Consider the following 13,663-nt stretch of genomic DNA (forward strand, 5'->3'; position numbering starts at 1 on the left):
TGATTTTAAATTGCGATGATTGCAATCCACTTACGGATAACAGTCCTCGTTGCTGGTAGCAGTGCTCTTGCTGCTCACACTGAGGTCCGTGGGCTTCAGATCCTCGCCAGCGCTTTCCGAACCCGATCCCGAGCCATTCTCCAGCTTGAGGGGATGGAACTGGAACTTGTCGGGTCCTCCAATAGCGGATGGGGTGTTGAGGGCAGGGGAATTGGGTGGCGGACCAGCTGCCGCCGCCGAAAGGTAGTGGAAGGCTCCATTGATGGCGTGCATGAAGAGCGGCGATGTGGGTGGTGGACCATAGGCCGCAGCAGCCGCTGCTGCTACCGCTGCAACAGCGGGCAGGCTCATGGGACCATTCCGCGAAGCGGGTCTCTGTGGTGATTGTTGTTGCTGCTGGGACTGCTGCTGCTGCTGGGTATTCCAGTTCTGGCCAGCAGGACTTCCAGGTGCCTGACTGCTGCCCTGTGGCATTGATGGACTGCCGCCATTGCCATTCGCCGGTGTCGATTGACGCAAGAGCGATATATTCTTGATGTTTTTCAGTTCCGTGGGATTGCGCAGAAACTGATAGCAATGTCGCTCGCCCTGCACTTTGCGCAGTATGTTTACCCTGTAGTAATAACGCAGGGCACGCGACATCTTGTCGTAATTCATGGACAGATGGTTCTTCTGGATGCCCCACAACTTTGCCAGTCCGGCGGGGTCGACGATCTTGAAGACTCCCGTATCGCGGCACTTCCAGGCTATCAGATCGCTGTACTTCTGGTTGCGATCGTTCAGCAGCTGTTGCAAGAAGTCCCACAACAGGCGGCCATCTACAATAAACACATAAGAATAGAGGTTAGTCCTTGTTTGGGTAGCGGCTTCACTTAACAACTTACTTGTATTGGGCTCAGAATTCTCGGGGAAGAACTCCCTCTTTGCTTTGTACATATAACTGGGCGTGGTGGGTGCGGAGATGGATCCTCCAGCAGGGGTCACAACTGGACCAGCAGTATTATCCAGGGTCAGCTTCTGGGGCATTTGTTGTTGTTGTTGTTGCTGTTGCTGCTGCTGCTGCAACTGGTGTTGCTGTGCCTGAGCAGCTACTGCGGCCACTGCAGCAGCCTGTTGCTGCTGCTGCTGTTGCTGCTGCTGGGACCATGAGTTCACAAAACTATTCGTGAGCTGTTGCGTCCAATTCGGCTTAATATCTTTCAGTATGGGTGTTCCTGGCGGACTGGCCGTGCTGTAGGACAGTGGTGCTGGTGGCATCTTGCTCACTCCACCACTGGTCTCAGAGTACTCCTCCTCGGAATCAGAGTGATTACTGCTGGCACTGCTAATACCCTTCATGGGCATAATGTTCGGCTGGGAGCCATTGCTGCCGGTGCTGCTGGCACTCGACGACGTGGGATTGCTGGCGTTTGTGGCTCCTCCTGCAACTGGTGCTGGTCCTCCTGCTGATCCTGGTGCTGCTCCAGTGGCTCCTCCATTTTGGTAAGGTGCCTGGGGGGGACTACTCGCCTGGGAATCCACTGAGGGCGGAGGACTCAGCGTAACCGAGTTCGGCGCCATAAAATGGTGGCCTGCCAGACCGTGAGCAGAACTGTGGAAGGGACTGTTCTCGGGAGGAGCATTCAGCGGTGGCCACGTGGGCGTCGGCGGATGGCTGTGCGGCGATAGGGGATAACGACTGGTGGGCGTCACTGGACTGTTGGGCAGGTGCCACTGCATCATGTGGGACTCTATGATCAACATCTGCAGCACATTGTGGAGCACATCTCCTGCCCCAGGACACCGGTGACCGAAGTCCGCTCGTGTCAGCAAGCACAGCGCCTTGCCGTTCATTTGGAAGAGATCAAAGTCGAGTTTGGGGAGATCGAACTCGCGGACGCAGAACCGCAGGAAGACAAGCACATCCTCGCGGCTCCAGAGGCGCGGATCGGAAGGCAGGGATGGGGGCAGTTGTGTCTTAAGCTCCGCCAGCTGGCTGGACGGCGCCGGGGGACAGCGCCACAGCACATCGCTCCAGATGCCGGGATTCAGCGAGTTCAATGATAACTGTACTGGGAGCATTTTCATTTTGGACATGCAGCCACAGTGTGTAAGGAAATGTCCTGGTCAGCGGATCCGTATCAGTGGGTTAGTGGAAGCCACTGGAATTGCTTTTAAGCGGTGTTATCTACAAATTAACAAGAAAAAATATTTGACATCAGTTAAGTGGCATAAGTAGGCATTAGATATACAATTATATATGTTCAAGGAACACCTTTTAGAGCAAGCGATTAAAATATTAATGTGAGTAATTGGATGTTATATTCTGGAGACTACAAAATTGTTTATCTTTATTTGAGGGTATATTGTGAGTAATCCATGTAAATGTTGGCTATCGTGAATCACATCCATTTGAAACACTACATTTAGTTATTCTTTAAACTTTTTTTTGATGTTTAGCTATTTGATCCTTTTGAATGTGTATTAAAACACGTTTATTCATTTTTAAGGCGCCATAACCCAACACGTACGTTTCTTCACAGCGCCATTTGAATCATTTAAGGCGAAACTTTTTTGTTTATTTTAAATTCTGGGTAAAGCAGATATGGAAAACTACCACGGATTCTGGCACGGAAGCCAAACACACGGTTCCTCTGGTGGTTCAAAGTTCACTACTGAGTAATCTCCAACGCAAAAGGATGTGGCCAATGGATGTTGTTGATCACTCGTCGACACACTTCCGCCAGAGAAATATCTAAGCGGACACATCACCTAGTCGGGAACGGGGAGCAGAGGAGTGTGGGTAGCCAGTGTATCCCGCTCCCAGACGCCACACATACCGATCCGATACGATCCGGTCCGATTCGATCCGTCAGCGGGAGCGAGCGGGAGAGCGACACTCAGACAGACATTCGCATTCCAACCAAATCAGATTTCTTCATAATCGTCGCGGGGCAGCCGATGGACGAGGATGAAATAAACAAATAATATATCTCTCCGATGCCGACGCAAGAACAACAAAAACAACAGAAACGCGACCGAACGATCTATTTGTGCGTGTGAGCGTGATGGTACAGCGATATACGGCATATAGCGGGCAAGCGCATCCGAACACTACTTGGCGCAAACTGGCGGCGGGATCTCGATCTCAGAGAGCGCAGAGCGTGACTCACTGGCAGCGGCAGAGGCCGGGGCGGCGCAGCAGAGGATCAGGCAGCGGCAGAGGCAGAGGCAGAGGTCTGGACCGGACTTCTTCCTCTTCTCTTCCTCCTCGATATCACCGCTCAGCGGGCATCTTCGGCGGCAGCAGCAGCAACACACCCCCGCAGCGACCGAGGCGCAGGCAGGCGAGAGGGGAAGAGCAAGAGCGAGAGAAGATCGTTCCAAAAAAAAATGTTCAACCACAACGAACTGGGGAATGCGCTACACAGAAAAAAATAAACATTGTATTGTTGACCTAAAAATTGATCTAAATGTTCGCTGTTTATTGCATACCTTATGAATTGGCGCCCACTGTGGGGCGCAACCTTACATCCCATTTATGTGCTTCCGCTTTCATATCCGGATACTTAATGTAATAAAAGTTGACAATTCACACCTGAACAAAAGAAATTCGTACATAACAAATCTTCCACAACCTTGGTTTCGATTTCACTTCCTGGTGATATTTTGAAAGCAATATTATAGGTTGCCAAAGAATAAAAATAAATCTTGAGAAGTGTAAGGTATTTTAGCTGAACTCTTAGAGCATTTCTAAGTCGCCAAAGCCTATGGACGGCAGCTTTTTAATTGTAAATTTCTCAATATGGTAATTTCCACCAAAAATGTGTGATGTCTTCGGGTGTATGGGTGTGCATGGGCGGCGGTACACTGCCGTTCCGGATGTGTACAAACCAATCGCAGACACACAAAAACCGAAAGACGTATACACACATGGCGGTGATCATTTGCTGTAAAGATTTCAACATAAGCGAATGTATTGATGGCACCCGGTGAGGTGCAATCGGGGGGGAGCGGCCGAGTCGAACGTCTCTCGAAACTTGAAAGCCGTGCCCATTGCCCACTCTCGTATCTCGCTGCAGCAGCAAACGGAAGTGCACATTCCAAGCAGCAAACCCGTTTCCAAAAGCAGCAGCCGCAGAAGAGGGAGTGGGATGGGAGCAAGCCGTGTTGGAGAAAGACGCTGCTGCGATGGAGCAACTAATAAATCCGCCAGTGGGTAAGGAGAGCAGCGCGTCTCAGTCGGTGGATCGAAATGATGATGAAGAGTTGGGGAGCTTGGAGAGAAGGTGTAGCATCACCTAAACACGATGGACCCTATCTAGACACAAATACCAAAACAATGGCGTAGGATATTTTGGATATTTTAAAAAGTTATTGTATCTTCACGAGTTTATTTGTTGTAAATATTGATAGGACCTCGGTCGTTGATGCTAGATCCTCGTCCTCTGCTGTACCCATTCCCACTTATAGCCGGACCAGACGTTTTCGCTGCACACATGTTCAGATTTATCTCGCATCTCTCCTCACCGACTCGGATCCGACTGCCTCGCTCTCCCGAAAGAAACTTCCTCATTCTCCGGGAAGCGCTTTCAACAAGTGAGCGCTATCGAGAGCGCCAGAAAGGGAGGGCAGAACCAGAAATATTTGTGGCGGCGATGGGGAAAGGAGGGGGCGGAGGTTGATGACGATGATGAGGATGATAATAATCGCCTTGAATATTTTATTGTGCAAGTAGAGGGCTTAGAGGGGGTCTATCCGATCCACAACCGATCCGATCTATTTGTTTTTGTAGAGAGCTAGAGGTAAATGCTGATGCCCCGCCGCTGATTGTGCACACTCCACATACAGGCACACACCACACTCACACAAGAACGATCCTACGTGTTATTTCGGTTGCCACAACACATGGTTGAGTTTTCACTAAAATAAAATCATATATTCTAGTGCACACATGTTCCGCAGCACCAGCAACAGCAACACAAAATAAATAAACATTCGGCTAAAAGTTGGAGTCGGTGGCACGTAGTAAAATGACAAATGAATGCTCATCAGCCAGCAACAGAAACACAAAAAAAAAAAAAAGAAAAGGAAGGCAGGGCAGCAGACCCAGGAAGAGGCAGAGTTGGGGAAGTTCACTGAGAAAAATGTAAGACAGCTGATGTGGCCCATGCATTACAGGAGCACGATCATAAGATTTGGCGCCCACCGTGGGGCATTGGCCACAGAGCTACAAGGCCAGAGGATCCAATATACCAAATAAACCTGATTTCTCTCAGTGCATCACGTCTTCGCACGCACGCAATAAGAGTATAAAGAATATTTCTAAATCTCGACACAGGAGGCGCGGCAGAGAAGAATCCGAAAAGAGCAGCATTCGGTCACCTCTCCCTCTCTGGCACAACTCGAAATCAAGTCAGGCACACAGGTAGTTCAAAATCAGAGGTAAGGTATGCGAGCGATCTGGAACCGGTTTCAACGGAAATTACAAACGAAAATTATAAAACGATCAGTTTAGAAAAAGAAAGAAATAAATGCCCGGGGGAGTGGAAGGAAAGCTGGAAAACCAAAAACAAGCAAATGGGTTAAAGAATTCCATGAGCTCTTTCTACGAGTATTGCCAATGTTTCCGTTTTTGGCGAAGAAAAAAGATTTACAAGGAGGAGGGGTTTTCGTGTGTGGGATCGTGGGATCGGAAATGCTAGAAAATGGGACATGAGAGATCTGAAAGGCGGATAAGGAAGTCGAGGAGCTAAGTGTTCCTATCGAGGAGAATGGAAAGGATTATGTGGGACAGCAATCAGATAAGATACGTTAAACGCTCATACCAGCTTGGATTTTTGCACTATTATCACTATCTGCTGTACGAAATCTTTTACCGAATTCTTGAATAATTTCATTGTGGGAAGCAGCCTTTAAACCATTTTAGATATATTTTTCTGTGTCGCGAATGGAAACAGCTAAGATTAATCTAATATTACAAAGTAAAAAGTGGCATCCAGCTCGCATATCACTTATAATACAACGCCACCAGTGCTTCCCTATCGCTTAGCCCCTTAAGACGACACTCAAATGGCATTTCTGATCGGCACGGCACTCCTAGACGCAGCTGGAATTCCAGCTTGCCAAGTGAATCACCCGAGTGCCCGGGCAGGAGTTGAACGTTAATGAGTAATTTCCGCAGGCGCATCCTCTTCTCACTGGACCCCCGCCACGCCTCCCCGCCCCCCTCTGCCCGGCACACACTGGGTGCATCAAGTGCTGCGCAGTAAGAACGATGGGAAAATAAGAAAATCTGATAGCCAGAAATGTCGGGGAAAAGGAACCCGAAGAGAGACAGAAGCGACAGCAGCCATGGCGCATTAAGATTAACGGCTCAGCGTTCGATCGAAGGGAAGGTGCGAGAAAGAGAGAGTCAGAGGGATGCTGTCTCCTTTCGTACACTGACAAACTTTTCAAGTAAGGTTAAATAAATGTCGCTGCTATTTTCATTTAATTAGGAGCTCTTCCTGAACACATTTCTCTCAGTGTGCCGATCAGGTAGAGGAGCAGCAATGAGGAAATGCGTCCGTCCTTCCCCTACCTGATCTGCACTTTGCTTTACATCTTGTAGGACTTCTTGGAAACCCGGCTACGGATCTCCTTGAAGCCCATCAAAGAATGGAATGAAGTAACTGAAAGGAAGAATGACGAGGCATGTGGTGCCGATGGTGGTGCTCATATAGTGGTGGTGCTGCTGTCGTTGACATTTGATCTCTTTTATGAGGTCTTTCTTGAGCGGGCTCAAGTGCAGCATCGGTTTTGTTTATCTCGTCTCTTCTGTTGGGCTGGTGTTTTCGTTCTGGCCCTAAATCAACCCCTAAAGCCAAGGGATTTGACCCTAGTCCGCAAATTGTGTGTAATTCAATGAGTTTTCTTGGGGTTCTCGTTCTCAGTTCGATTCATATCGATCGAGGTAGGTATAGGATGTTCTTTTGACGGCCAGATGTAAGGTAACCTTTCGATTCACTTAGCCAATAAAGGGCTTTGATATTGAGGTTGATAGAAATATTATGGTTTCTTTGAAAATATTGCATTGTAAATTCTCTAGGGTTTGTATTTCACATCGAAAAGAGAAGATCAACAGCTACTTCCAGATTGACTAGCTAATCAATTAAACTTTAAAAGTGTCACATTTACAATTAATAAGCTATGAGTAATGGAGTAGGTTTACTTAGGGGGTTCGAGTTCATGTGGTTCCTATAGATGTGTTTACTTTCTGCACGTGTATTTCGTGTTCGGATATTGCCATTTGTGTGTCTGTGTGCCTGTGTCCGCTCATATCAAATACTCAATTAATAAGCATAAAAAAGATATTCAAAATTCGAAATAGCTAAGTCAACGACCTGCTTTGCTTTTATAACTGCTCGGCGCTCAACACTCGTCGCCGTATATTTAAGAAACAGCAACAACGCTCGTAACTCTTGATTTACCTTAGCCCCCGAATTCCCCGCCATACCCCCTTTACCAACGCTTTTAGACGCTGCTGAGCGTGCATAACAAGCGCGTGAGCGTATCGCGTTTGCTATTTGTGTTTGCCCTCGCTTGGCTGTATTGGTATATTGGTACAAAAAAAGCAAGAAAAAATATAAATAAAAAACGCCAATTCCGGGTTCTTCTTCGCAACACAAAACGGCGAAAAAACATATAGAAAAAGTGTGCGAAGACGCAGGGGGAAATAAGCCAAATGTCTGTGGTTAATTTTCTGTCTAGATCGTCGGTTTGTGTGCTCAGCTTGGAGGAGAGCCGCAGGCGCTTTTCTTTTGTTTTATTGTTATTTCTTCGGTCACCTTTTGAGCGAGCCCTCAAACAACAAGGGAGGCTCAAAGCTCAAGCTCAGGCAAATCAATCATCGTTACGCATTTTTTGGTAATGTGCTAAAGCCCGATCTCAAGTCGAGCCAGGCCTAAAGCCTTGCGGTAGCTGTAAATGAAGAAAGAAAGGAGAGCCACAGGCATTCTTTCACCCAAAGCTTTCGTAGGTCATTAGAATACAGTGATCTCTAGAAAGCAAGACCTGCTGAACTTGTCGATGGTTCTATAGACCTATAGACATATGATCGACCGCTGTCGCACTTTTGAAACCTTAAGATCTGAATACTTCTTACCACTGTAGTTTTCTCTTTTGTAAAATCCCAAATAAGAAGACTTTACTCGTTGAGTTTTTGTAAGAAACTGATTTTATTTGGAAATATCTTCGGTTTAACTAGGTGACATGAGAATCGCATCTTAAAGTAAATGGCCTACGCAGAGGCCTAAGTAAATAGTCCCCGCCTTATCGAGGTCCCACGCTCGGGCACATCTGCCTATCTTGAGCGGCGAGGACCTTATCTGTGGTCTCCCGCTAAGGGACTATTTTAGGAGGCGGGGAACGATCTCAAGTGACTGACTCATGTAGTGTGCACATGTTTTTGAGCAATGCACCCATGTCGCCTTAGATAACAAAATCCTAAATATAATTTATCGCTCTCGATTCATTTACATAAGATATGAACGGAGCCCAAAATTGTAAGTCTTTAAATATATTCGTGTTCATGTGTGAACATTCTGCCAAAGGGCCAGCAAAGCTGAGATGTACATTAGTATATTAGTTGCATTTATAACAGCAGTGGACTGTATTTATTTGATATATGTTCATTTATTTTGCAACTAAGATTTCAATGGGCCTAGTTTTTCTGGCTTTTAATTTTATTGGATTACAATTATGGTTTATATTATTTTTAATTCAACAATTTGTACTCAATTAACTTATTTTAAACATTTTGCTTTTTCTATGTAGAAGTACATTTTCTATTAAACAACGATATAGTGGACTGTATATTTTTATTTGTTATATTATTTTATTGTTTATTTACTATTGATATTTATAGTACTGGCAACGGACCTGCAAAGGTTATTGCTTGCATTCTTTGTTGCACAGCACATTTCCGTATGAAATATATTATTAATACTATCATTAGTATTAAAGCAATAATTAATCCAGCATGTCCGGAAATATGATGGAAATGTAAATCTTTCAATTTTTGATGGTTCTCTTTCATAAATTTAATTTCATTATTCAATCGTTCAAATTCCTCAGTATGATTTAATATTGATAGTTTCAGCGGATCCCAAATAATCTTCGGCACTTCACTAACTTCTCCTATATAAGGTGTTGATAATAATTCTTCACTTTCGGACTGAATGTTATGGTGGGCAACTAGAATTTTATCGTCGGTTCTTGCCGTGCAATATGGCGCAATGCTTAAAACTCCTTGCTGAGGCAAATCAAACAATTCAATTTGAGAGCCAGTACATTGCAGACGGACTTTTGAATTCGCAGGAACCTTAAACAACCAACTACTTTTCTTTTCTAACTCTACCCAGTAACTTTTAGAGTCGACTACTGTTTTATAGATGCAGTTCGCCGCTTTATCTGGCTTTAGAGGCTGAATCTCACATGCATTATCATTCGCTGAATTCCAGGGCCAACTTCCTTTGCATATCATCTAAGACTAGACTACATTGCTCTTCAAAGCTATGAAGTCTTTCGCAAACTTTCCTCATACTTTGTATAAGCGCATTACCCTTTGTTAACATTTTAAAATATGGATCCATTTTATAATAGATAACCAAATTCCAAGAAGTACTCACAATCTCAACATCTCCTAGCGGGTCTAGATATATTGCTGAGGTTTTATTTATTTTGTCTATAGAATATCTTGGTGTTATATCTTTAGGTAATGCGCTAGAAACTTGACAACTTAACACAAACAACAACATTGCCATAATGATTCCGATCTTGGACATTCCCGATGTCGCTCTAGTTCGTCTTTTTGGCTCTTGGTCAGCCTCATTTTTGTCAACAGACTTTATTCCTTCCAAGGGACAAATTTTAGTAATGGGTCTAGTGATATATCCTTCCTGCATCTTTACTTTAGCCACTCGGACCTTATCATCATTCCCCTTATGCACCTTTTCCACCTTTCCTAAAGGCCATCTTGCAGGATGACAATTCTCATCCTTTAATAAAACTATTTGCCCTTCTTCTATATTAGGAATTTCCTTTTTCCATTTATTCCTTTGCTGGAGCGTATGCAAATATTCACTTTTCCACTTAACCCAGAAATCTTTCTTCATTTTTTGGATAAGTCTCCACCTATCCAAATTTCCGATTTTTTCATCTTCCATTGGTTCGACTATTTCTAAAGGTGGTCTTCCAATTAAAAAATGACCTGGTGTTAAAACTTCTTGTTGGTCCTTCTCACTAACTATAGTGTATAATGGCCTTGAATTTAAGCATGCTTCTATTTGACATAAAAGAGTTGACATTTCTTCGTAAGTCAAAATAGTGTCGCCGATTATACGCTTTAAATGGTATTTCATTGACTTAACTCCAGCTTCCCAAATACCTCCGAAGTGAGGTCCTGCCGGGGGAATAAAATGCCAATCAATCCTGTCCTTTTCAAGCTGCGCTGCAATCGTTATATTTTCTTGTATTGCATTAAATAACTCTTGATCTAATTTTCTTGCAGCTCCTACAAAATTTGTTCCGTTGTCTGAATAGATATTGGAACATTTTCCCCGTCTAGCAATAAATCTTCTGAGTGCTGCTAAAAATGCGTCTGAAGTTAGATCGCTTACCATTTCTAAGTGTATGGCTTTGGTGGCCATGCAAACGAATACAGCAACGTATCCTTTAAATGTTTTTTGGCCACGATTTTTTGAACATTTAACATAATAAGGACCTGCGTAATCTATTCCAGTATTAAGAAACGGGAATGTCATCGTCACTCTATATTTTGGCAAGTTACCCATTATTTGCTGAGCTGTATTTTGTTTATATCTTGCACACGTTACACATTCTCTTAAATACTTTTTCAACGAATTTTTCAACCCGAAAATCCAATACTTTCTTTGGATATAGTTTCGCATTAGGTTTATCCCTCCATGCAATGTTTCCTTATGAGCATTTTTTATTAATAAGCTTGTTAGGTGGCATTTTTCTAAAATGATTGGATGTTTAACATTAAATTCTGCATTGGAATTTTGCAATCTTCCTCCAACTCTTAGAACCCCATCCTTGTCCAAAAATGGATTCAATGACAATATTTTATTATTTGTCTTGATTTCCTTTTTGATTTTAAGGCACTTTATCTCTTGCCTAAACTGGTATTCTTGTTGTTTCTTAATAACAACTGTTTCCGCTATTCTTATCTCCTTTACTGAAATAATTGATGAATAGGCTTTATTTCTTGTTTTCATCTGCACGAATCTATTTATGTATGCTATTATACGTATAAGTTTTTCTATACTGGAATACCTTTCTATTAATTCGTAAATAGGATCATCTATTTTGTCATTTAATACCGTATTTATTAAGACAGGTTCTTCTACAGACTGCTGCCGAGGCCAAAGTTCTTTTGGGTCTGCTAGCCATTTCGGACCTTTCCACCAAAAATCACAGTTGATCAACTGGTTAGAATCCACTCCCCTGGATGCTAAATCTGCTGGATTATCCTCTGACTTAACATGATTCCATTCAGTATTTTTTAATTTCCGAATGTCATCCGTTCTTCTTTTTATAAATTTGATCTTACTTTGACCACTGTTAATCCATGCTAAGGTAATCGTGGAATCACTCCAAGCATAGATCTCCATTATATTGTCAATTGATCCTTTTAGTCTTTGGATTAATTCACTAAGCAGGTGAGCTGCACACAGCTCGAGTTTGGGAATTGTCTTCCTATTTTTTATAGGGTTGACTCTACTTTTGCTAGCTATTATATTAACATGAGGTCCTACTTTAGCATAGACTACTGCAGCATATGCTTTTTCGGAGGCGTCCGCAAATCCGTGAATCTGAATGACTGAAGAACTGTTTGAATTAATCCATCTTGGGATTCGAATATTCTCTAACAATAATAAATTTTCTTTATATTTTTCCCAATAATTTTTATCTTCTATGGATAATTCCTGATCCCATTCACTTTTATTTATCCAAAGTTTTTGAATAAAAAGTTTTCCTGAAACCGTGACTGGTGCCAACCATCCTAACGGATCAAATATTTTTGCTAGCGTTGATAACACCACGCGCTTATTTATATTTTTTGATTCATCATTACAATTTACGCTGAACTTAAATAAATCATTTTGAGGTTCCCATTTTAGTCCTAAAGTTTTAACACATTCATTTTCGATAATATTGAGAACCTTATTGTCCCCTGTGTCCTCCACAGTGGTTAATATTTTGGAATTGTTGGAAATCCATTTCCTTAAGTTGAATCCAACTTTCTGCAATTCATGGAGAATTAATGTTATTAATTTATTAGCTTCTTCTACCGAATCAGCTCCAGTCATTAGGTCATCCATATAGAAATCATTCCTAATTATTGCACTAATAACTTGGTTTTTACATTTATCTGCAATATCTACCAGAACCCTGGTAGCCAAATATGGTGCAGATGCAGTTCCGTAAGTGACTGTGGTTAATTTATATGTTTTAATTTTTTCTTTTGGAGAATTTCTCCATAAAATATATTGATATTTTTGATCATTATTATCTATTTTAATTTGTCGGTACATCTTTTCAATGTCTGCCGAAACAACAAATTCCCATTTTCTCCATTTAATAATAATGTCAAAAATATCTTTTTGAACTCGTGGCCCAACCCACATTATGTCGTTCAAACTTTTGTTATTCGTAGTTTTTGCTGAAGCATCAAAAACTACTCTCAATTTGGTCGTAAGGCTTGAATCTCTAATCACTGCCTGGTGCGGTAAAAAATATTTGCCTTCATCACTCACTTCAATCATGTGTCCTAAATCCATGTATTCATTCATGAATTTAGTGTAGTCAACCTTAAGTTTTTCATTTCTTTTTAGTTTTTTCTCCAGATTCATGTAACGAGCTATCGCTTGTTTCTTTGAATCTCCTAAGGTGACATCCTCCTTGAATGGAATTGACACAATGTATCGCCCATCTGAATCTTTTTTTGTCGTTTTGATAAATTTATTTTCACAGATTTCAGACTCGATATCATCTTTTTCTTCTTCTTCCACTTCCCAGTAGCGATCTAACTCTTTTATTTCTATTGTTGTGGCTACAATGGTTTCTTTTCCTTTGGATTTTTTACATCCAGAAACTATCCACCCGAAATCAGTTTTTTGCCCAAGGAGACCGTCTATTTTTATAACTCCATTTTGCAGAATGTGAGTATATACGTCTGCTCCAATGATTAGATCAATGCGACCCGGTTTATTAAAATCGGGGTCGGCTAATTTAAAGTTCTTCCATTTTTTCTGATCAACATTAATCGTGTTGACTGGAAGTGCCTTCATAAGTTTTGGGAGAATAATTGCTTCAATTTCTAAATTTTTCGGAGAATTTCTTATCGAAATAACCGCTTTGTGCTTGGAGATGCACGTTCCTGTGGAAGATACTCCACTTATTTCAGTATGAGACCGAAATTTTTTCAATTTTAGAATCTGTGCAGACTCTTCTGAAATAATTGTGCTTTGAGAGCCACTATCAATCAATGCTCTTAATTGTTCAAAGCCTCCATACCTCGACTTTACTTGAATCAAGGCCGTGGCCAACAAGGCTTGACCTGTTGTTCTACACGTATTCACTTTTTCTGGATTATGACCTGCAAAGTGAAGTAACG

General features: G+C 42.6%; 1 protein-coding gene across 1 annotated transcript in view; it reads right to left on the reverse strand.

The window, feature by feature from the left end:
• The window catches only part of LOC6730656 (ets DNA-binding protein pokkuri), a 34,005-nt gene that overhangs the window by 1,983 nt on the left and 18,359 nt on the right, over positions 1–13,663 (reverse strand). Inside the window, exons 2-3 of the mRNA XM_016179185.3 lie at positions 885–2,167; positions 35–818 (exon numbers count right to left, since the gene is read on the reverse strand). Coding sequence (XP_016023094.1) covers positions 35–818; positions 885–2,076 — 1,976 coding nt within the window. The 5' untranslated portion in view covers positions 2,077–2,167. The remainder of the gene's footprint in view (positions 1–34; positions 819–884; positions 2,168–13,663) is intronic.

Source organism: Drosophila simulans, chromosome 2L (assembly GCF_016746395.2).
Source record: "Drosophila simulans strain w501 chromosome 2L, Prin_Dsim_3.1, whole genome shotgun sequence".
NCBI lineage: Eukaryota > Metazoa > Arthropoda > Insecta > Diptera > Drosophilidae > Drosophila > Drosophila simulans.